The 22,360-nt window shown below is 40.9% G+C and overlaps 3 protein-coding genes across 6 annotated transcripts; all 3 read left to right on the forward strand.

The window, feature by feature from the left end:
- Positions 1-2,465: 2,465 nt before the first annotated feature.
- On the forward strand, positions 2,466-8,101 carry plagx (pleiomorphic adenoma gene X). 2 transcript variants are annotated; one of them, XM_066670160.1, is made up of 3 exons: positions 2,466-2,686; positions 4,100-4,201; positions 4,875-8,101. In XM_066670160.1, exon 3 carries the CDS (start codon positions 4,894-4,896, stop codon positions 6,055-6,057), a length of 1,164 nt encoding a protein of 387 aa, XP_066526257.1. In that variant the 5' UTR covers positions 2,466-2,686; positions 4,100-4,201; positions 4,875-4,893; the 3' UTR covers positions 6,058-8,101. The 2 variants fall into 2 exon arrangements, with proteins under 2 accessions (XP_066526257.1, XP_066526256.1); XM_066670159.1 differs by having other exon boundaries at positions 4,100-4,166.
- A 1,683-nt stretch (positions 8,102-9,784) lies between these two features.
- On the forward strand, positions 9,785-14,220 carry trappc6b (trafficking protein particle complex subunit 6B). The gene is made up of 6 exons (XM_066671464.1): positions 9,785-10,053; positions 11,470-11,537; positions 11,829-11,946; positions 12,266-12,349; positions 12,481-12,574; positions 13,928-14,220. The coding sequence occupies exons 1-6, from the start codon at positions 9,976-9,978 to the stop codon at positions 13,957-13,959; spliced, it is 474 nt and encodes a 157-aa protein (XP_066527561.1). The 5' UTR covers positions 9,785-9,975; the 3' UTR covers positions 13,960-14,220.
- A 565-nt stretch (positions 14,221-14,785) lies between these two features.
- On the forward strand, positions 14,786-22,215 carry tpx2 (TPX2 microtubule nucleation factor). Of its 3 annotated transcripts, none has more exons than XM_066671701.1 (17): positions 14,786-14,937; positions 15,243-15,385; positions 16,535-16,678; positions 16,961-17,069; positions 17,243-17,317; positions 17,829-17,951; positions 18,945-19,054; positions 19,233-19,387; positions 19,590-19,761; positions 19,852-19,990; positions 20,192-20,408; positions 20,495-20,590; positions 20,683-20,853; positions 20,958-21,104; positions 21,202-21,313; positions 21,547-21,734; positions 21,843-22,215. In XM_066671701.1, the coding sequence occupies exons 2-17, from the start codon at positions 15,274-15,276 to the stop codon at positions 21,951-21,953; spliced, it is 2,181 nt and encodes a 726-aa protein (XP_066527798.1). In that variant the 5' UTR covers positions 14,786-14,937; positions 15,243-15,273; the 3' UTR covers positions 21,954-22,215. The 3 variants fall into 3 exon arrangements, with proteins under 3 accessions (XP_066527798.1, XP_066527800.1, XP_066527799.1); XM_066671703.1 differs by having other exon boundaries at positions 21,568-21,734; XM_066671702.1 differs by having other exon boundaries at positions 20,686-20,853.
- The last annotated feature ends 145 nt before the right edge of the window (positions 22,216-22,360 follow it).

Consider the following 22,360-nt stretch of genomic DNA (forward strand, 5'->3'; position numbering starts at 1 on the left):
ATTTTTTAAAGAATGAGTATCAGGTTATTTTTGTAATGTATTCATTGTTTGAAATGAGATTTCCAGGGAAAAAAAACATTAAATATACATTTCTGAGAAAATTAGACAAAAGGTAATCTACTTGGCGGCACGGTGGTGCAGCAGGTAGGTGTCGCAGTCACACAGCTCCAGGGACCTGGAGGTTGTGGGTTCGATTCCCGCTCCGGGTGACTGTCTGTGAGGAGTGTGGTGTGTTCTCCCCGTGTCCGCGTGGGTGTCCTCCGGGTGACTGTCTGTGAGGAGTGTGGTGTGTTCTCCCCGTGTCCGCGTGGGTGTCCTCCGCGTGACTGTCTGTGAGGAGTGTGGTGTGTTCTCCCCGTGTCCGCGTGGGTTTCCTCCGGGTGACTGTCTGTGAGGAGTTGGTGTGTTCTCCCTGTGTCCGCGTGTGTTTCCTCCGGGTGACTGTCTGTGAGGAGTGTGGTGTGTTCTCCCTGTGTCCGTGTGGGTTTCCTCCGGGTGACTGTCTGTGAGGAGTGTGGTGTGTTCTCCCTGTGTCCGCGTGGGTTTCCTCCGGGTGCTCCAGTTTCCTCCCACAGTCCAAAAACACACGTTGGTAGGTGGATTGGCGACTCAAAAGTGTCCGTAGGTGTGTGTGTGTGTGTGTTGCCCTGTGAAGGACTGGCGCCCCCTCCAGGGTGTATTCCCGCCTTGCGCCCAATGATTCCAGGTAGGCTCTGGACCCACCGCGACCCTGAACTGGATAAGGGTTACAGATAATGAATGAATGAATAATCTACTTGAATAATAAAGGGTTAAGTCAAATATAAATCTAAAACTGAATTTAAAATGTTTATATATATTATACAAACCTCAATTTTCAGAATTAACCTATATCATAATATTATTATTATTATTATTATTACACAATTCTTGATATTAAATTAATTATCAGTAATTAGAATGTTATTTCCTGTATATAAAATTACTTCCATTGTTAACAGTCAGTATGATATGTGAAATTTGTTGTTTATAGCAAATGCATACCACATATTTCTCTTATAATATTGCCATTACAATGTTATATACACATCCACTACCTATGGTCATCTAAAGTTAAAACACAATTTTTATTTATCATTTTCTGATTCATAAAATTTATTCATGGTTGGTGTTAAATTGTATTAAAAAACACTATAAGAGCCACACAAAAACAAGCTAATAATTTTGTTTGTTCAATATTTAAACTAACTGGATAAAATTTAACTTAAATTCCATACTCAGTGCTGACAGAGGAAATTCAGTCCTTTACACAGACCAGGAATTACAGATTTCATCCTGAAAAGACACAAACACAGAATGCAGCTAGATGATTATATAACAATAAATATTTTCATAATCTATTGTTAAAGTTTTTTGTTAGTGTCCATCCTTCTAAATATTCTTTAAAATGAGTCTGTTTATTCGCCTAATTAACACATAGTTTAACGTCTTAAAATTGTTTTTAGAACAAGCTGCAATGTACAGGTATGAGAAATAAACATTACCTTCATATTTAATAATAATTTCATATTTAAAGAGTATGGGGGAGATTTTTTATATTATTTTATTTTAATCCAACTATCCTTATTTCAGCTGAATACATTAAAACATTAATAAACCCTCTACAGCATGATGTTCTGTAATAATCCTATGGTACATACCTCTGTGAATTATCTGAGAAAGAATTAATTGCAACATCTGAATTTCCTGAAGGTGTATTTTTATTGTTCACTGATTAATTTATTAAATTTAAAGATTTAAAATGTCAGCCCCGTTATTATAATTCAGTCATTAAAGACGACAGCGTTTGTTCTTGTTACCATGTCCGTGTGGTATTGTTTTAACGAAATTAGCCGTATTTTCACTTTGAAACTGCAGTGTTCTAAAGAAAGTTTAAAAATGGCAAATTCAGACAGACAGCGTTTCATACGTCATAAACCTAAGGGACTAATCTTTTGGGGCAGGGCCTTTCGAGCTACTGGAGATGAAGTTGTAGTTTGGGAATACGTGTGCAGAACGAAGTCGAAGGTGCAGAGATATATTTGAAAGCCATGGAATTGGGAAACATTTGAATATGGTTAGAACTGTTTTTGCGGGATTTTATCGAGGGACTTTAATAAAAGTGAATTACTCTTACAAAAACGGCAGATACGATTTATTTTAACTTTCATCCCCTTTCCTTTCTCATATTTACCCACACTACAAATACAAAATACGTTGTGAATTTTGTTCAAGAGTGGTCTCAGGTGTGCAAAAACATCACAGGATTCTTGTTTTCGTGACTAAAAGCTGTGCCTGAGAAAACTTTGCAAAATTAGAAAAATATGAGCTCCCCGCCTCCCCCTCAAGAAAAAAATCCCCCCCCCCCTCTCTCAACTCCAACCCTAACCCTCTGGCCGGGGCTCTGTGTGACGTCACGTTCCCACAATGCACGCGCTCTTGAGCTGGAGAGCTGCTGCTGTGTTTAGAGGGGGAGAGAGTTAGGGGCCTAGGGAAAAAGTATAGAAATTACAGAAAAACGCCGTTAAACTCGCTTTTGTGGCACGTTTCGGACGGACTACGGCCGCGATGGCGCGAGAACGGTGTTAATTGCGACTTTGGGGCGCGTTTGCTGGAGTAATGAGGGCCAGAATGTGGACTTGAGCGACGGCGCTTTAAAGTTTTGGGGGTGAGCGCCAGACTGGCTTTATTAATGCAGGGTGTTTAGAGTTAAGAGCGGGTTAAGAGTTAAACCCGCTGGATTAGTTTGACTTTTAGACTTCTAAATGTGGTTAATTTTTAAAGTTAAGAGGCGTGGAAATGTTGCTGTTCCCTCTGGGACTGAGGGTGCACGAATAAACGGTTTTTTAAAGGGAAATATACGTTGTTTTCAGGACTACACGGCATTTAATTGCGAGGAATCCTCTCAGGGAGGATGTAGTTTACTGAACCTGTGGTTCGGCCGTTTTACTGGACCCTGGTTGTGTGTGTATTCGCGCTGCGTGATGAAAAGCGGTTGATGGTGCAGAGCTCAGTCTTCTGCTGACTAAGAGCACAGACTTTCTAAAATAATAAATTAACCCTGAAGTACTACATAAATATCATTTACTATGGATTAATTCTGTTAATTTTCTACTCATTAGGCGTTAAATGTCAGCCTTCCCGTTTCACAGTCACTTTATTCAATTATTTTTTAATAAAATTAAAATAATAAATTAAAAATTAGCATGTTTGGAGATAGTAATAATTTATAGCTAAATACATTTTTTAAATTAAAGAGGATTATGTAACAGATTTTTGTCAGTTAGCTATATATTATTCCAAATGTTACAAAAATACATACAGTAGTTTTATATAAATGTGTACATTTTATATCAGTTTTATATAGCACTGAATTTAGCCAACATTTTAATGATGTTTAATTAAAAAAAAAAAAGTCGTTTCCATTTCGTGTGAATACTCAATATTAACTAATTAATAACTAATTAATTAAGGTGTATCTTGAAACTTAAGTTGTGAAATATTAAACATTAGAACAGCTTCTGAAATGATTGTAAATAAATACTGTCAAAGCAGATGAATGTTAATTACTGATGGTTAACTTTGTATATGACGTATGTAAAAAAAAACCTTGAAATGTGAACTAAAATTGGCCCTGTACTTGACATTAAAGTTGAGTCTAATCTAATCTAAAATCTTATAATTATTTTTTAATGACCTGAGTTAATCAGCAAATGTTAACATTCCTGAAATGTTAATAAGATGAGGTAAAAGCACGTGAACCACAGTAGACTTTAACAGATTGTAAATGCGTGTACCTGTAAGATCCATGTGTGAACCATTCTGGCACAAAACGTCTTCTGTATTAAAAATAAAAGCAGTGTAATCACCTCAATAGCCCGAGGCAACCGTTTAAATTGAGGTTACATGAAGTAAAACGTCTACACAATGGTCGTAGGATAATTGCACTCTTCAGCATATAATATCTCAGGTTCAGAAAGCGTGTTGTGGCTTAGTAACAAACCATGTGGCTGAATGGAAACTTTCTCTTAACTGTCTTCTTTACGCAACAACCTCTTTTTGTGTCTGTGTTTTTGTGCAGGACACTGAATATGAGCACAAACTACCTGCCGTCTGAACAGAACATATGTATCAGAGTTGGATCTCTGGTATGTGTGGCTTTTTGTTGTTTTCAATAGAAAAGGTCTGTACTTGTTTGGCATAAAAATCACTACGATTATTAAGAGATGCAAGTTGTTTTTAAAACGGTTTTGTATTTCAGGGCTTTCAATGTTTGAAATGATTATTCACATGATCTTATTGACTCAGTGTTTATTCTTTTGTAATTAAGTTGTAGTTTAAGGGGTAAAATTGTATTAAATATTATTGATCTGAATTTATTACTTTCATTCATTTGTTCAATAACACAAGACTCATATGAGGTTCTGTTGTTTAAAATAATATCAGTAGAGACAGATGCTAACGTTTGACCAGTATTTCAAACAGATATTTAGTGACATTAATTGCATTAATTGGATGACAAACGTCCTTTATTTGTCTGCCATCTGACCTCTATGACTTTAAATCTAAGATACAGTTAGCAATGCATTAATCTGTGAGTGTCAGTGTGTATATGTAATGCGTCTATATCTAAATAAGAAATTGTAGGCATTTACGTTGGCTTTAGCTTTGGCTCAGTTCCTGTATTCCTGGTACAGAGAGTCAAAGTAGGAAGCTGTTTAATAATGAATGCCCCTGGTAATTTGTTATATTAACATAGCTTTGATCGGACTTTATCTGTTATATCTAATTGTAGATACCCCAGAGGACCCATGTTGTGCTCTGAATTAAATCCGACCTTCTTTGGCTTTTCTTAGATGTGCAGGATATGAGACAATGTTTCATGGGAAGGAGCAGCTGAACAGCCACCTGCAGACTCACGATTCCAACAAGCAGGAGCTGCAGTGCGAAGAGTGCGGTAAACACTACAACACTCGCCTGGGCCTGAGACGCCACGTGGCCACTCATGCCACCTCGGTCGGCGGGGACCTCACCTGTAAAGTTTGCCGTCAGGTTTTTGAGAGCATGCCGACTCTGCTCGAGCACCTGAGCACACACACCGGACGTCCTCCTCCAGGGGGTGTGGTGCGGGAGAGGAAGCACCAGTGCGAAAGGTGCGGCCGCCGCTTCTTCACTCGGAAAGACGTGAGGCGTCACGCAGTGGTGCACACGGGCAGGAGGGACTTCCTGTGCCCTCGATGCGCCCAGCGTTTTGGCCGCAGAGACCACCTCACGCGCCACCTGAAGAAGAGCCACGCCCAGGAGCTCGACACCCTCACCTCCGTGCCTCCCAGCGGAGTGAAAGAAGAGCCCAGCCCCACCATGTGCCCTTCTGGATCTCCCAAGGATGCTTCAGAAGCCTTTTCCATGGGAATGTTCAACCCCCAAGGCCTGCAGAGTGCCACTACCTCAGGGGTCAGTCACCATCATTCTTTAGTGCCTGGCCCCCTGTCCAGCCCAATGGGTGTGGGTTGCTACCTTGAGCCAAGCAAGCACCAGCCACAGCAGTACCAAGAAGCTAACAGATACCAGCCCAGCTCTGCTACCTCATACCTGAAGGCTGAGATGGAGAACTTCCTGACGGAGCTCCAGTGTGGGCCGATGCCTCCGCAAGCTTCGGTCGCCACCTCCGCCTCCAGACCCGGAGACCTCCTTCCAGACAGTCTAGGAAATCAGTCTGCCCACTTCACCCTCAGGAACTCCACCTTCGCCGCAGCCGAGCCTTCGCCTCCCACTGCCAACATGGACCTCTCTCATCTCCTAGGCTTCCTGCCCTTCAGCCTTCCGCCTTACAGCACCCCCTTGAGTTCTGGAGGTCTCGTGATGGGATACTCCACCACCACCACAGCCGGCTCCCATACCTCTACCTCTCAGCTCTCTGGGCCACTCACCTCTTTTCAGCCTCAGCCACTGCATGAGCCTCAGGCCTCAGGGCATTTAAACCAGCTGTCTGGTTTCTCTCCTACTCTACCTCGATTCCATCAGGCCTTCCAGCAGTAGTGACACGGGGATGCATCACCATCCCGAACTGATTTGGAGGCTCCTTTATAACATTGCCAAATGGCTTGAACACAAAACAATGTACCTGAGTTGTTTGGTTTGACCTGTACATTGCAGAAACTGCTAGTATAATTTCTGTAGGATAAGATGATGATGATGATGATGATTTGTGCAGCATTTGCTCTAGTTTGAATAGAAGTTTTTAGAATAGTTTTTCAGTATTAGATAACATTTTCTGTTTCTTAGTAGAAATTCCTTGTATTTGATTGTAGTGATTGATGATTTCATTTAGATCCATTTACAGAGAGCTCAGCATTTGAAGAAATACCTCATTATTTTCTTTTTGGAAAAAAAAAAAAAGATTATCACAGTGTTCTCCATTTTAAAATGAAGCACTTTTTCCAGTCAGAAGCACTTCCTTGACTAAAAGTCAGTTTGAACTGTGGTCTTATTTACATCCCAACTTGCAGCCTTTACACACCGTACATAACCTACCTCTTTTAGTGGACTCCTCTTCCGGAGAACTATGATATTGACTGTAGAAGCAAAACGAATCCCAATGTGAATAGTACGTGTAGAGTACAATAATCCAGTGGGGATTGTTTTAGAGTGCCTTTCATTAGTAATGAAAGTAAGTTGTGAGAAAATTAGCGTGAGGCTTTAGCGAAAGTTAGATCATATTCCTATTGATTTTTCTTTTTTAGCCTTTTAGGTAAAAGTTAAAAAAAAAAAAAAGGTGCTGTTGTATTTCTACGTGTGTGGAACTACAACTGAGAGTGAAGACACTTTTGTTTGTCTGGTTTCCTGTAACTCTTCATTTCTCTCTGTTCATTCCGTAGAGTTCACTGACAAAGATGAAGATCCAAAAAAAAAAGCAAAGCAAAGTTTTGCTCTTTCTGATTTTAAGAATGATAGGCCTACTGCAATGTAACATGAACCCGGTGTTTGGATTTAGACTTTTTGACGTGCTCATAAAAGCAGCCCTGGAATCCTCATAACTCAGTAAAACTGGAATCAAGTTGATATTGTGAGAGATTTTATATCGATTGATAATTAATGCTGATATCATATGCTGCATTTGTTGTGTTTCTAAATAACAGAACGTTAAGTGACACTGGGCTACTGACCTCCAAACATCTCCTATTAGTTTCATTTGTAACCCTCTAAACATTAATTTTCTTGATGATTACAAATTTACATTTGAAAAAAAGTGGGTTCAGTCGCTCTGTGTGGATTTTATTAACGATAATGAACCCGTATCAGCGTCTGCTTTGGCAGATCTCTAAATGAAGGATAATGACATCAGCTGAGAAGTCACGTATTTGTCCATCCCTACTTTCAAACAATGTGTTTGCAGATGACTTGAGATTCATGTACTCTTAAAGGGGCATTCACTATTAAACAATTAAATAAAGTTGGCATTCTATAAAACAACTCTATTAAATATGTCAGATATCACAGGCTTTTAGTAGTTCCTCTGAATTTTAATGTAACTCATCAGAAGGGAGGGTTACAGGTCTTTAAACCAGAAAAATTTCCTCAAAACAAGAAATATTGTAGGGTGTTTTGGAAGTAATCTCCCTTTAAGTGATGTCCGTTATCATATTTAACAGCTATTTTCACAGTTAAACACTGTTTTATCCACTTGGAAATGTGCAGTATTTTTCTAGTACTGTTGCCGTTACTGCTCCAGATGTTTAAATGGCCTCTGCCGTTACTGTGATGCGTGGTTGGGGCTATTTCCATTTAAATCCCAAACTCCCTCCCCTCAGCAAGAAGATTCATTAAACACAGCTCGTACATTTGACGAGGGGTGGAAGCAGGCCGGACTGTGATGTGTTTGGACTCAGACGTAACTACCTCAGAGCTTTGAGTATTGTACCTCGCAGTGAGAGAAACTTCTGTTTTTATGTTGCTATCTAACTGGAGTAAGATGTATTGCATCTTTATTATGCGCAACATTGGCGCTTGTTATGTTTCAGTTGGCCTTTTGTTCACTTTTGTTTTACTAACACTTTGAGGGAAAAGAGATTGAAATCATATGATGATTCATGGATGACAGAGAAATAAAGCATCTTCTAGACTTCAGTGTTAGACCTTGTGTTATTTTCTGTACCCCCTCTCCGTGTATGGGGTGTTTTAGGACTGCGCACTGTATCTGTTGGATGTGATGTGTGAAAATGAGACTTTACATTGAAGTTCAAAGATTCAAAGAGACTGTATTCACCTGGATCCCTTCTAGACACCATCTCTCATCATTCACACATGAGCCCCTTGTTTTAATGGTGGGCATCATTTATTATTAATATCATGGCCTGTTGGACCAGTGAATTTAACCTAGATTATTATGTGCATTCAAATACCCTTTTCAGCATTTAGATAGTTTTCTCTGCAGATTAATTCCCTTATAAAAATATTCTTGAAAAATAATTTCTTCCCAAATGGGGCATTATTTTTTTTTTTTTTTTCCAATTTTGTGCTGGGATTTGTGGGAAGTACAGGACATTTATGTATAACTCACTGTGCTCTGACCACTTTACCTTTCTGTTCTAAGCTTGTTAGGGGTCCATGGGTTTACTGTTCTTATCTGACTGTAATGCTTCTCCTGTAGTCTGACCAATGTGTTTAGTGTTTTGAACTTGAAGGAAACCTGAAGGTGTCGCTGTTACTATCAGATAGTTAAGGCCTATTCTAGGAATTCTAGGGGCATTATTACTTTATTATTATCATTATCAATATTAATTGCCCCATTATAGTATCTATTATATATATATATATATATATTCCGCATCTTCGAGATACAGTTCAGATTGGGCTTGGCACTAAAATTCCCCCAGATTTTTGGACATTTTCAATCACATTCTTCAGTATAAACAGTAAAATATCCAGATCCATTTCAATCTTTTTTTGAGAAATTTTGCTTTTGAAGCAACTATTATTACAATCACCTGTTTCAAATTTATTCATTCATTCATTGTCTTTTACGGTAGGTCCGGAGCTTACCCGCAATCAATGGGCGCAAGGCAGGAACACACACTGGAGGGGGCGCCAGTCCTACACAGGGTGACACACTCAAACATTCACACTGGTGGACACTTTTTTGAGTCGCCAATCCACCTACCAACGTGTGCTATAGGAACGTGGGAGGAAACCGGAGCCACCCGGAGGAAACCCACACAGACACAGGGAGAACACACCACACTCCTCACAGACAGTCTCCCGGAGGAAACCCACACAGACACAGGGAGAACACACCACACTCCTCACAGACAGTCTCCCGGAGGAAACCCACACAGACACAGGGAGAACACACCACACTCCTCACAGACAGTCACCCGGAGCGGGAATCGAACCCGCCCTCCTAAGATTAAATTTCAAATTAAATTTCAAAATTTTAACCAACATTTTAGGCTAAATGTTTATGTCATTTTTCAGTAATATGGTGTTTATAATACTAAACCCTTTAAAAAAATTTAATAATTTAATTATTTAAATTAAAGTACATCAACAGAAAGCAGATACTTAAGTCAACATCTAACTACGTTTACGTCCAACTTAGGACGTAAAACCTCGATACAATAAATTTAAAAATATAGGACATCATTTTTTCTGGTCACTGTATATTTTCCTGACGTTCCTGGTTTAACTGTTATTATGACATTTGTACGTTACATAAAATTAAAATGTGAGGTAAACACGGGCAAAGCTAAGGGCGACTAAGCAGCGGAAGGAGGACCCCTTGTTGTTGCTCTGCCGTAGAGGGCGGTGTTGTTGTGTTTCTATTAAATTGCTTTCTCCTCGTTTTCAGGCTGAAAATGCTGACTTTTGTAGATTGACAGTAACGTTATTAATGTAAACTCGTCGTGGACGTTGTCGCAGATGATTTAAGAGTAGTCTTCGACTGTTTTAATCGCGGTTATGGCAGACGAGGCTCTGTTTCAGTTCCTCCACAATGAAGTGATCCAGTATGTGAACAGCGCCGAGAGCGGAGAGACGGTCAGAATTCACGCAGTTTAAACAAACACTAGCTTTAGACCCTAAAGTCGATATTTCCAAACTGAATGCAATGTCAGTAGAGTTGCAACGTTTTAAAATACTGTCGTAACATTTTGACAATGAAGTCAGTATTCTGAGAATATATTCGTTACATTTTAATACAATAATAACATTCTCATCAAAATACCGTAGTAACATTTTAACAAAATAGTCGTAACAGTTTGAGAATAGAGAAATATCTTTCCGAGAATACAGTTGTAACATTTCAAGGTTAGAGGCATAACATTTTGTGAATATAGTCATAAATGTAACATGCAGTCGTAGTAACATTTATAGAATACAATCACAAATGTTTTGAAAACGTCAGTATTCCAATAATAAAGTAATATATAAAACATAATTTTGCAAATCATATTCATAACACTTCAGATTCAACTGTAAACAAAGATTCTGTAATATGTATGACTTTATTATCAAAATAACAAAAGCTTTTTGGTAGTGTCGCAGTCACACAGCTCCAGGGGCCTGTAGGTTGTGGGTTCGATTCCCGCTCCGGGTGACTGTCTGTGAGGAGTGTGGTGTGTTCTCTTTGTGTCTGCGTGGGTTTCCTCCGGGTGCTCCGGTTTCCTCCCACAGTCCAACAACACACGTTGGTAGGTGGATTGGCGACTCAAAAGTGTCGGTAGGTGTGAGTGAATGTGTGTGTGTTGCCCTGTGAAGTACTGGCGCCCCCTCCAGGGTGTGTTCCCGCCTTGCGCCCAATGATTCCAGGTAGGCTCTGGACCCACCGCGACCCTGAACTGGATAAGGGTTACAGATAATGAATGAATTTGTCTATATCGATTAGATCAATTTTAACTGTTCTTGTTGTTTTTTTTTATTATTCTCTTATGTCTCCACGGTGTGTTCATGCACTGTCCCTTTTAAAACCATGCTACCAGGCTGTTATCATGTGATTCAGCCCCTGTCTGCAACATGGAAGCAACCTAAATGCAGAGGCCGACCAAACGACTTGAGCAGCTCATACAAAAGAAAAAACAGCGTCTGTGATTTGCGCATGCTCTGTGTTGACTATAATAAAGACGACAACAAACAAAAACAAGTCAAATGTAAACACAGAGAAAAAACTGCTTCAGCGACCAAAGCACAGTCAAACAACAAATATAAACAGTGCTCAAAAAACAAGAGAGGAACAAGCTCCCAGTGACATTAGAAAACATATCCCATATTTAATACTGGAGCATTTTTACAGTACGAGCCTCATCACTGAAATACGAGAGTCAAAAATACAAAACCAAAACAATTGTCCATTAATCATAATCGTGATATTGATTTGCACCCAGCTCTAATTTATATCTTACAAAACATATAAGTGCTTTTTGTTCAAATGTTCTATCCTGATTGTTCTATGGTCAGGAAAATGGACGGTGTGTTTCCAAGCTGGAGAACATGGGATTTCGTGTAGGACAAGGACTCATTGAAAGGCAGGTATCCTCCTCACTGTTTTAAAAAGTTACACATTATCTGCTCACATTATCACTGACATAACACTGGACTTAAGAGCATAAATGATCATAAAACAGTGCCACACCAGCACCCACTAAAAGGGAATCCTGTTTGTAGGCCTTTAAACATGATATGGGTCAAATATTATAATCCTAAACTAAATTACTTTGTTTATTATAAAAACAATAGCACATAAGCAAAATTCACCTGGGTCACACCGGCACCTGATCGAGCGTGACTGATTCGTTTGATGATTTCCGTCTTCACAGGTTCACCAAAGACACGGCACGTTTTAAGGATGAGCTGGATGTTATGAAATTCATCTGTAAAGATTTCTGGACGTGTGTGTTTAAGAAGCAGATTGATAACCTAAGAACAAACCATCAGGTTGGTTGTTTTTCAGATTCACAGAAAATAGCATGGAGGTTGAAAACAAGTGAAACATCAGATTAAACAAGAACACACTCTTTAAATGAAAACCCTGCCGAGACTTGGAAAGGATGTCAAAATGTGTATTGATCTGAGACATGCTTATCATTCAATAAAGTGGTGGGTTGTTGTCATAGCACCCATAAATTCACATAATACAGAAAGAGAATTACAAAAATTAATTTGTGGGGAAATAACAGTAAGTTTACTGTGAAAATTAGAAATATATAAATATTCATACTAAATATACTGTGTAATGTGTATAAATGTTGTGCAGGGTATTTACGTCCTACAAGATAACAAGTTTCGGCTGCTGACTCAACTCTCCTCTGGGAAACAGTATCTCGAGCATGCCCCAAAGGTACATGAGCTTAATACCATATATATACACTAGAGATTAAACAGAGGTTTGAAGAGAAATGTTCTTGAGAGACAGTTTACTTTGATTTTAAAGTGCGTTTAATGACTGAATTATCTTTTTCTTAACTGCAGTATTTGGCGTTCACCTGCGGCCTGGTTAGGGGAGGACTTCACAACCTTGGTGTGAAAAGTATTGTCACTGCTGAAGTGTCCGTCATGCCTGCTTGTATGAACGATTTTCATCAGCTTTAAATACACACACATTTTAGCAGTGATGCTGAACTCTTCTCCTGGATTTTGAGTGTGTTTCTAGGGCTGCGTGATATGGATATGACACATTTTGCATGTTATATTACTATATGCTGATCAGCCATGATATTATACCTCCTCTGTGCTTATACACTCACTGTCCACTTACATTATATACGCACTTTGTAGATTTACATTACAGTCTGTAGTCCTTCTGTTGCTCCACCCTTGCTCTTCAATGGTCAGGAGCAGGTATTATTTAGGTAGAGGATATTTTTGGTAGTGTCGCAGTCACACAGCTCCAGGGACCTGGAGGTTGTGGGTTCAAATCCCATTCCAGGTGACTGTGAGGAGTTTGGTGTGTTCTCCCTGTGTCTGCGTGGGTTTCCTCCGGGTGACTGTCTGTGAGGAGTGTGGTGTGTTCTCCCTGTGTCTGCATGGGTTTCCTCTGGGGGACTGTCTGTGAGGAGTGTGGTGTGTTCTCCCTGTGTCTGCGTGGGTTTCCTCCGGGTGACTGTCTGTGAGGAGTTTGGTGTGTTCTCCCTGTGTCTGCGTGGGTTTCCTCCGGGTGACTGTCTGTGAGGAGTGTGGTGTGTTCTCCCTGTGTCCGCGTGGGTTTCCTCCGGGTGACTGTCTGTGAGGAGTGTGGTGTGTTCTCCCTGTGTCTGCATGGGTTTCCTCCGGGTGACTGTCTGTGAGGAGTTTGGTGTGTTCTCCCTGTGTCTGCGTGGGTTTCCTCCGGGTGACTGTCTGTGAGGTATGTGGTGTGTTCTCCCTGTGTCTGCATGGGTTTCCTCTGGGTGACTGTCTGTGAGGAGTGTGGTGTGTTTTCTCTGTGTCTGCATGGGTTTCCTCCGGGTGCTCCAAGTTCCTCCCACAGTCCAAAAACACATGTTGGTAGGTGGATTGGTGACTCAAAAGTGTCCGTAGGTGTGAGTGTGTGAGTGAATGTTTGTATGAGTGTGTGTTGCCCTGTGAAGGACTGGCGCCACCTCCAGGGTGTATTCCTGCCTTGCGCCCAATGATTCCAGGTAGGCTCTGGACCCACCGCGACCCTGAACTGGATAAGCGCTTACAGATAATGAATGAATGATATTTTTGGTTGGATGACTATTGTCAGTCCAGCAGTGACCCTAACATCATCATCATCATCACTTGATCTGTAAATTTGAGATGCCTAGCAAAATTAAATGTGGTTGATTTTAGCCTTCAAACTGAACTCCCCAGGAAAAGAGTCGGTGACCACTGGCTTAAAAACTACTTAAACTAATCTTTTACATTTTTAAAAATCTTTTAAAAATGTCTTTTTTTCTCATTCTCCCCTTCCCAGGTAAATTCCAGGTCATGATCCAGAAGATGTAGGACACTAAAGAAGAACAATTTTCCCATAGTGTTTACTGTATTTTTTTATGTTGCCTTGTAAATTTTTTTTTTTTTTAAGATGCTTGAAAATTACTTCCATGCATTATATAGCGCGTCGGGGTCCAACCTTGTACTGTAGTTTTTTATTTTACTCTTTGATTTATTATGGCTTTTACACTTTGATTATGCACGGATTATATCTTCTACATCATGTTTGCACTACTTATCATTAAAAATCTATCAAGTTTATTTCCATCCCAAGTCTTTATTTAAAGATTCTTAAAATATTCCAAGGGGCGGCACAGTGGCTCAGCAGGTAGTTGTCGCAGTCACACAGCGGTCCCTGGAGGTTGTGGGTTCGATTCCCGCTCCGGGTGACTGTCTGTGAGGAGTGTGGTGTGTTCTCCCCGTGTCCGCGTGGGTTTCCTCCGGGTGACTGTCTGTGAGGAGTGTGGTGTGTATAGTGCTTTTGTTTTACTTCAGCTTTGTGTTGGATAATTAATATATGTCTTCTATTTTGTGGTAAGTTTTCAGCCGAGAAATAGTAAAAGTTAAGATATTGGATATTCTGGTTAGTGTTGTGCACTTAAACACTTCCAAAACATATTTTTCAGGAACATAATGTTGAGAAGTCAGGGTTACAGAGTCCTATGAGAAAATTTAATGCATACACCATTCCCCTGTGTTCAGACAAAACAACAATGGTACAGATTAAATGTCCCGTGTTTAAACCAGGCAGATCACGTGATAAACCGGCCGCCTCTTACGTCACCTCAACTGCACCCAATGAGAAACCGAGTCCGTCCTTATTAGCTCTGTGATTGGTTGCTTTTTAAACTCAATGCCAACGGCGCTGATATTCAAACGTTCCGCAGCCATTTACTGCTCTGGGACTCGGAGTGGAGACGAGGCACTTTGGCGTTTTAGTCATATTTGCTAAAGTATTCTTTGTGGAAGAGCGGACGTCAACTTTTGAAGGTATGTATTAATAACGCAGTGCTGTGGTTTTCGTTATACGTCAGTTTTCAGTGCTTATTGTGGCTACCGTTTGGTTGTTGAACTGCGCGGATGTTCGTTTCCTCTTAGTCAGATTGTTATTGGAATTCCTCGTTCCACCTTAAATGGTGCAGTACTAACGTTCTGGCGCCAGAGGCCTTTGAATGTGCCTATCACTGTATTTAAGGTGGAAAGGAGAATTATAAAAACATAATCAAAATTTCTTGTCTGTGTTTGAGTACAGTCTTGTATTGAATTGGAGAAGGTAATATTGTGTATGTTTGCAGGCTTTAGGCGTGCGCTTCAAGGCTTTAGAAGATGGAAGTGCAGCAGCAAAGCGACTCTGCAGATCCGTACGCCTTTGACGCCCCGTCTCATGTTATGGAGGATTTTCACTTGGATCCCGAAGATAATGCTGACCAGTGGTTTGGTATTTGGCTTCACAGTTTTACCTTATCTTGACGGTTTTTGAGTTATTCGTTGACTTTATTAATTTTAGAGTCAGAGCCCCAAGCTTGCCTTCACACACAGGCCCCTTGGAGCATATTAGGCCTCTTATAGGGCACATTAGCGCATGTTAATGCAGTTGTACACACATTAAACCCCAAGGTGTAAAAGACGTTTCCAGGAGTTTGAAGTGGCTTGCTGCAGAGAAGTTGGTCAGAGCCAGCCGTCATTTTCTACAACGGATATACTATTAATATAAATACTCTGCCCTGCCTTTACCCCTATTACAAATATGGTTTTGTTTGCATTTATGTTTTGGGGTGAAAGATTTGGCATCAATCCCCTTTAGATATCTTGACCACTTATTGATGTGTCTTACCACTGCTGGGTGTCCTAATGACAACACTAAAGTGGAATCAACACTATATCTGATTCAAGTAATGTTTACAGACGTCTCTGCATTGATTTGTAAACATATATACATGCATATGTACTGTAGACTAAAATGGCAGCTTGAATTTGCTACGTTAGTCTAAAGTTAGGGTATATAAATACACTAATTTTAAGTTTTATACTTAATAATTACCCCACGGGGCAGCTGTGACCTGGTGGTTAGGGAATTGGGCTTGTAGCTGGAAGCCCCAGAGCTGGCAAGCCACTGAAGTGCCTTTGAGCAGCCCATGGTGAGGCCCACTGCTCTGGGCATGTGCTCACTGCCCCCTAGTGTTCACTATTGTGTGAACGTGTGTTTCACTGCACGGATTGGGTTAAATACAGAGCACAGTGGAACTTTAATTTCGCTGCTTCACAGCTCCAGGGCCCTCATTTCGGCTTGTGTTCTGTGACAGGTTTGGCGTGGCCTCCGTGTGTTAGCATGGGCTTCCGCCAGTGGTTCTTGTTTTTTTGGCACCCCACAATACAGAAACGCGTGTCAAAAGGTAGAGAGGCTATAAAAAATTGTCCATATGTGAGCGTGACAAAGCTGGCACCCTTTCCACAGTGTGTTCATTCATTGTGGCTGGTAGGTTAGGATCTGGACCCATTGCAAACATAATCAGAATGAAATGATTACTAAAGTTAAATAAAGTACCTATACATTTTAAATTTATCATGTCGTGGCTTGTTTTTATAGACCTGATGGCTGCCCCCACAAATGGTGAAGTGGATCAGCTCACAACTCCCCTGAGGGTCCCAAAACCTTTTGATGGTACACCTAATGAAGCTCTGCCAAAAGCCATAGTATCTCCTATGGTAAAAGTAGAGGAATCAACTACAGGTAACTCAATGGTGTCTCTTTATGTTCACTTGAAATTTTGTATGTAGACTTAACTGTGTTAGGGTTAGGAATGTACATACAAATGGGCACTAGCAGTTTTTACTCCCACACACTAGGGGCAATGAGTGCACACAAGCTCAACGGGGTGGGGTGGGGGTGGTTTCAACTTAAGTGTTTTCTCATGTGTTGTACGGTGAAGCATTACCAGGATCTTGCCCTGCATAGGCATCCAATTGATCTTATTCTCTTGTTAAATTTGTGGTTCCCCTACTAATGTTCCAGATAATACCGCCATAGAACAGCCGTCTAATATTGTAACATCGTGGGGTAACAGCAGGCCGACTGCAGCTTCAGGTCAGGGTCAGAAGAATGTTCCGGCACAGCCACGCAGGTATGGTGTACAAGACTGGCCGTAGTATAGTTTGTCTTTAAATGTGTTGACAGTATTTAAGAGACATCAGAATGTTCTTTCTGATATCCCAGCTTTGGGACTGGGCTCTTTGTGATGCTGCTTTGCTCTTTTTCTTTCATTTCACTCTTCTTTCTGGAACACTTGCTCCCCAGGGTGTCCAAGCGTCCAGCAGTTAAAAATGAGCGACCCCAGGCTCCTACAACTCCACCTGTGAAGAAGAAGCGGAAGTAAGTCTCTTTTAAATTCAGATGCTTTCGTTGATGTTTTTTACCCCTCCATCCCACTTTGATCGTTCAGTCAATGGTCAATTTTGCTGCTTGCAGAGTAGTTCCAACTCCAAAACGGACAGTTTTCCGGCAACCGCGAAGGTAAAATATAACAAGCCTGCAAAGAACAGGGGCACAACATTGGCGGTGATGTTATGATTAGGCATCACTGGTGACATGGTCTTTTCAATATTGATGGTTGTGTGGTTTGAAGATATTGGGGTGATGCTCACTTTATGGGACTTATTGCTTATTTCTATAAAAATTATAACCTTGATTCATTCAAGCTTATAAAAGGGCATGCTTTTGTAATTGTATACCACCCATTCTGACTGATGGCTGCAGTGGAGTCAGAATTACATCACAAATGTTTGACTTCAGAGAATTATGATTTTTGTCTGGAATCTGACATTTTGCAACACTGTAATGTGCCCATTGATTCCTGAATCTCCAAATGATTTTCTTTCTACAGGAGTTCCACAGGACAACGATCTGTACGCCGTAGTGCTGCTGCTGCGAGGAGCAGCGTTAGACTAAAGAACAAACCACCTGTGCCTTCTGTATCTACAGCTGCATCTACCTCCACTGCTAACCAGTGAGTGACAGTGTTGCAAAGTTAGTTTGGAAAGGAACCCCTTCTGGTAGCATGTGTAAGCCTTAAAGGCTAAGCACCACTTGATGGACCTCCATGAATATTTCACATTATTGTAGTTACTGACATATATAAGTATGAATTAAAATGAAAATAGCAGCATAATTTGCTTTAAAACTGGCAATTTTATTAAATTGACGGAAAAACCCGAGCTCGCTACGGAAATTCTTGAACGCAACCGTGTGACGTCACTGGTGGACAACAGCTGAACAACGCCGCGGTAAAACACCGTTATAACTGACTGTTATGACAGTATCTAGCTAAATAACCAACATTATTCATGACAATAGCCTAGCAATAAGCTAAACTCAAATGTAGAGGTACCGTTATTCTTGTAAATGTGATCGAAGTCGAACTCGAATTCATCCGACACTATAAACCTCCGTAATGCAGCTACGTAGCCGAGTATAATCTGAGACACCGAGTTTAGCGAGTCAAGCTAACGTTAACTAACACCAACTAAAACAGGCGAAGTGAGTGTCCTTACCCTGTTTACCTCCATGTTACAGAGGCTCTTGAACACCTTTCGTTGGTGTCCTTACATGCCCATATGGTTGGAAAAGCACCAGTGAAATGAGCTACAGATAACGGAGTGAGCGTAGGGTCTTTTAAACCTTATTCCTTGAATTAGTAAGAAATAACAACATGTTTTCTGACTATCAATAAACAAAAGTTAGGGACTCAAATGCCACTGTATTTATTTGTTTGACACTTTCATATCGCTGGTGCTTGGCCTTTAATATGATGGAAGTACAGTATATTGTAACGTTTTTTTAAACTTCTACATGTGCGGGGGTGGCTTAATTCCACCGTAGAACTTGTTACTAGCCGGAGGTCCTTTTTGTTAAAAAAAAAAGAACAAAACTCATTAATGACTGTGGACATGACTCTGTAGTTCATGTTAGTTTGTCATTCAAGATGCAATTTGTCCTGCAGGCAGAGGAGCACACTGCAGCAGGAGATGGAGCGTATAGAGGCTCTACAGAAGGAGGTGGCTGAGCAGCGCAAGAGAAACGAGGCCAGCTACAAAGCGGCACTCGCAGGCAGTGAGTAGAAACTCAACTCCTGGCTGTGCTTGAAGTTGTACTACTAGTGTGTAGGCTTTTGAGTTGTGTCGCTTAAAGTAACAAATGTTTTGGATCTCAAATGCTGTCATCTCATTTTATGTACTTTATGAACAGGTATGGAACATTAAATGCTAAACCAAATTTCTCAATTTTCTAGGTCATCTTCCAAAGAAGCAGGTGCTGTCCACTACCGTTCCCAAAGAGTTTAACTTCCGCTCGGATGGTAGGCTGAAAAACCAGGCAGATGTTACGGAGGCTTCTTACAAAGAGACTGACTTCATGTCTCAACTGCGTAAACACCCTGCCTCACCTGTGAGTATCAATTTGAATGTAATGTTTTCCTATTATCAGTTAAAGCAAGGTTGAGTAATACTTTGCAAAGAGTTTAAATAGTTGCATGAAGTGTAGTATGATTCTTGGCTTTGTTTTGCAGTGGGGTTGGTGTCATGACAATTTCAGACTTTATTAAATACATGTAATAAAGCTGTAATTCTTTTTTTTTTTTTTCTTTCAGTTAAAGGCTCCCAAGGGCACCACTATCCCCAAGCCTTTCAATCTCTCCACAGGCAGCAAAAGAAAGCTGGATGAGACTAGTTCCTATGTGCCCATGGCCCAACAGGTTGAACAGTTTCAGAAACGCACTCCAACCCGTTATCATCTACGCAGTCGACGGTGTCAGGAAAGAGGTGAGGCTTAATCACTTAAATGTGCAGTGTACCCTTTTATAAATAATTTGGTATCCCAAACAACATCCATCGTTTTATTCTCCCTTGTAGGCCCATCACCCTCAAAGACTGAAAAGCCTAAGATCACTCATCCTCAGACCCCTCAGCTGCTGACCCGTCAGAGGAGCCGTCCTGTCATGGTGAAGAGTGCTGCTGAGATTGAGGCTGAAGAATTGGAAAAACTTCAGCAGTATGTACCAGTAATTTCTCCTTGCCTAAAATTGTGTACTGATGCCAGTGGTGTTTAAACACAATGCAGTAAAGATTTGAGAACATGCTCTTCATTGCTTTGAGGCTTTGTTTATATTTATATGGGTTTTGTCAAACTCCATGAGGTGAATTAAACATTATATTGAAACTGTTTACTGTACAGTCACAATGTTTTCAACAGGTTTAAATTCAAAGCACTAGAGCTAAACCGCAAGATTCTGGAAGGGGCTATAGCACCCAAGAAGCCTGCACCTAAGGAAGCAACTCGCACAGAGGGCTTCCAGCTGGAGGTGGAGAAGCGGCTACACGACCGAAATGCTAACAAAAAGACAGAGGAGCGTGAGGACTACACCTTTCACCCCAGACCTCTACCCACTCGAATCCTGGAAGAGGTGGTGGTAAGAGAATCCCATCTCAAGCGTGTAGCTTTTTAAGTAATATGGATTGTTTCTGATCCACTGTGGTGTTGTTTTGCATTTCTTAGGGTGTCCCAGAGAAGAAAGTGTTGAACCCCACAGTCCCAGAGTCTCCCGCATTTGCTCTCAAGAACCGTGTTCGTATAGAACACAAAACAGAAGAGGTATAAACTGACAAATCTGTTTATACCCAAGTATGTTTTAAAGACTTTTTGAATGTTGGATTTGACAGCTTTTCCTCCATGTTTATTCACAGCAGAAGCCTCCAGCTCCACTGAAGGCACTTCCTGTGCCCCACTACTTGCCATTCCACCCCAAACCTGCAGTGAAGAACCATGTGGAAGTCTGTCCTTTCTCGTTTGAGCAGCGGGAGCAGCAGCGTAAAGCACAGAAGGAGAAGCGACTGGAAGAGCTGAGAAATGAGGAGGTACATATTGGGTTTTGATTTAAGAGCAGTAACATTCCCTAGAGACTGCATATAACCGTCTTACCTTCAATTATAGGCTTAACAGTCTTCCCTTATTTTTCCAGGCACCCAAGTTCAAGGCTCGCCCACTTCCAGACTTCCATGAGGTGAATCTTCCTGATAAGAAAGTAATTGAGCCCACCAAACCAGCTCCTTTCAAGCTGGCTGTTGATGAGCGTGGAGCTGCTAAGAGTGAACGCTGGGAACAGATGGTGAGTTCTGAAACTGGTTGGATGTTTTTGGTACAGCATTATTCCTGCTGGGATATTGAAGTGGGCGATATAACCACATAGCAACCTTTTTTCTTAGGTGAAAGACGAGCTGAAGCAACAGGCAGAGGCAGCGTGCTTCAAGGCACGGCCCAACGCAGTTGCAAACAAGGAGCCTTTTGTACCAAAGAAGGAGAATCGCTCCCTTTTAGGTATGTTTTCATACATCTGTCTGTGCACAAGGGTTCGCATTTGACCGTTTACTTCACACACACTCTTGCTTATTCTTACTCCCCTGGGGTTCATTAGCTGTGTTCGTCCATGTCGATCTTCTTGCACTTAACTTTCCACCTTATTTTGCTTCCTCCCACCTTTTTGTTAATTTCCTCCTTCACTTGACCACTTTATTTTGGTCCACTTTTAAATCTTTTGGCACTTTCTCAAGCCAATACTACCGATTCTGCAGTTACTGAAGGTTTTCAGCTGTCTACGGAACGGCGGGCTAAAGAGCGGCTGGAATTTGAACGTGCGCTGAAGGAGAAGGAGGCCCTGAAGGTGCAGATGGAAGAGCAGCTGGCCAGAGAAAAAGAGGAACATGAGAAAGAGGAAATTGCCAGATTAAGACAAGAACAGGTAAATCTATGAATACTCAAACAAAAATATTTATTTGTAATGTGTGGCCTTGGGTTGGTTGAGCATGTCCTGAATTGCTTTGTCTCCCTCAACTTGAATTGTCTGCAGGTGCATAAAGCCCAACCAGTCAGACGCTACAAACCTGTGGAGTTGAAACACAGCGAGGCCACGCTCACAGTGCCGCAATCACCAAACTTCTCTGATCGCTTCCGCATGTAGAGATCTATGGGGTTAATTTGTACATAGCTTATCTTTATTCTGCTTTTTATAGTTTTTTTTTTAAAGTGTTGCAAGGCTGTAAAATTGCTTTTTTAATTGCATGCATTGAAGCCTAACTTTCTTCTGAGGCTATATATTCTACTGGTCATTTTTTTGTAAATTGCATACATTCGATCTGTTGCATTAAACTTGTACCATGTCTTTCCTTTCACTTTTAATATGTAGTCATTGTCTGTCTTTCTCTTTCCCAATAAACACATTTGAAGGTATAGTCCTTGTTTTTGTTATAATTAAGGAAAATACTACATTGGACAAAAATGAATCCTATGATGTGGAGATTTGAATGCAGTTGATGAATCTGCTTCAGTGAGAAGTTGAGCACCTTCTACAAACGTTTATGTATTTAC

This window comes from Hoplias malabaricus, chromosome 5, assembly GCF_029633855.1.
Source record: "Hoplias malabaricus isolate fHopMal1 chromosome 5, fHopMal1.hap1, whole genome shotgun sequence".
Taxonomy (NCBI): Eukaryota; Metazoa; Chordata; class Actinopteri; order Characiformes; family Erythrinidae; genus Hoplias; species Hoplias malabaricus.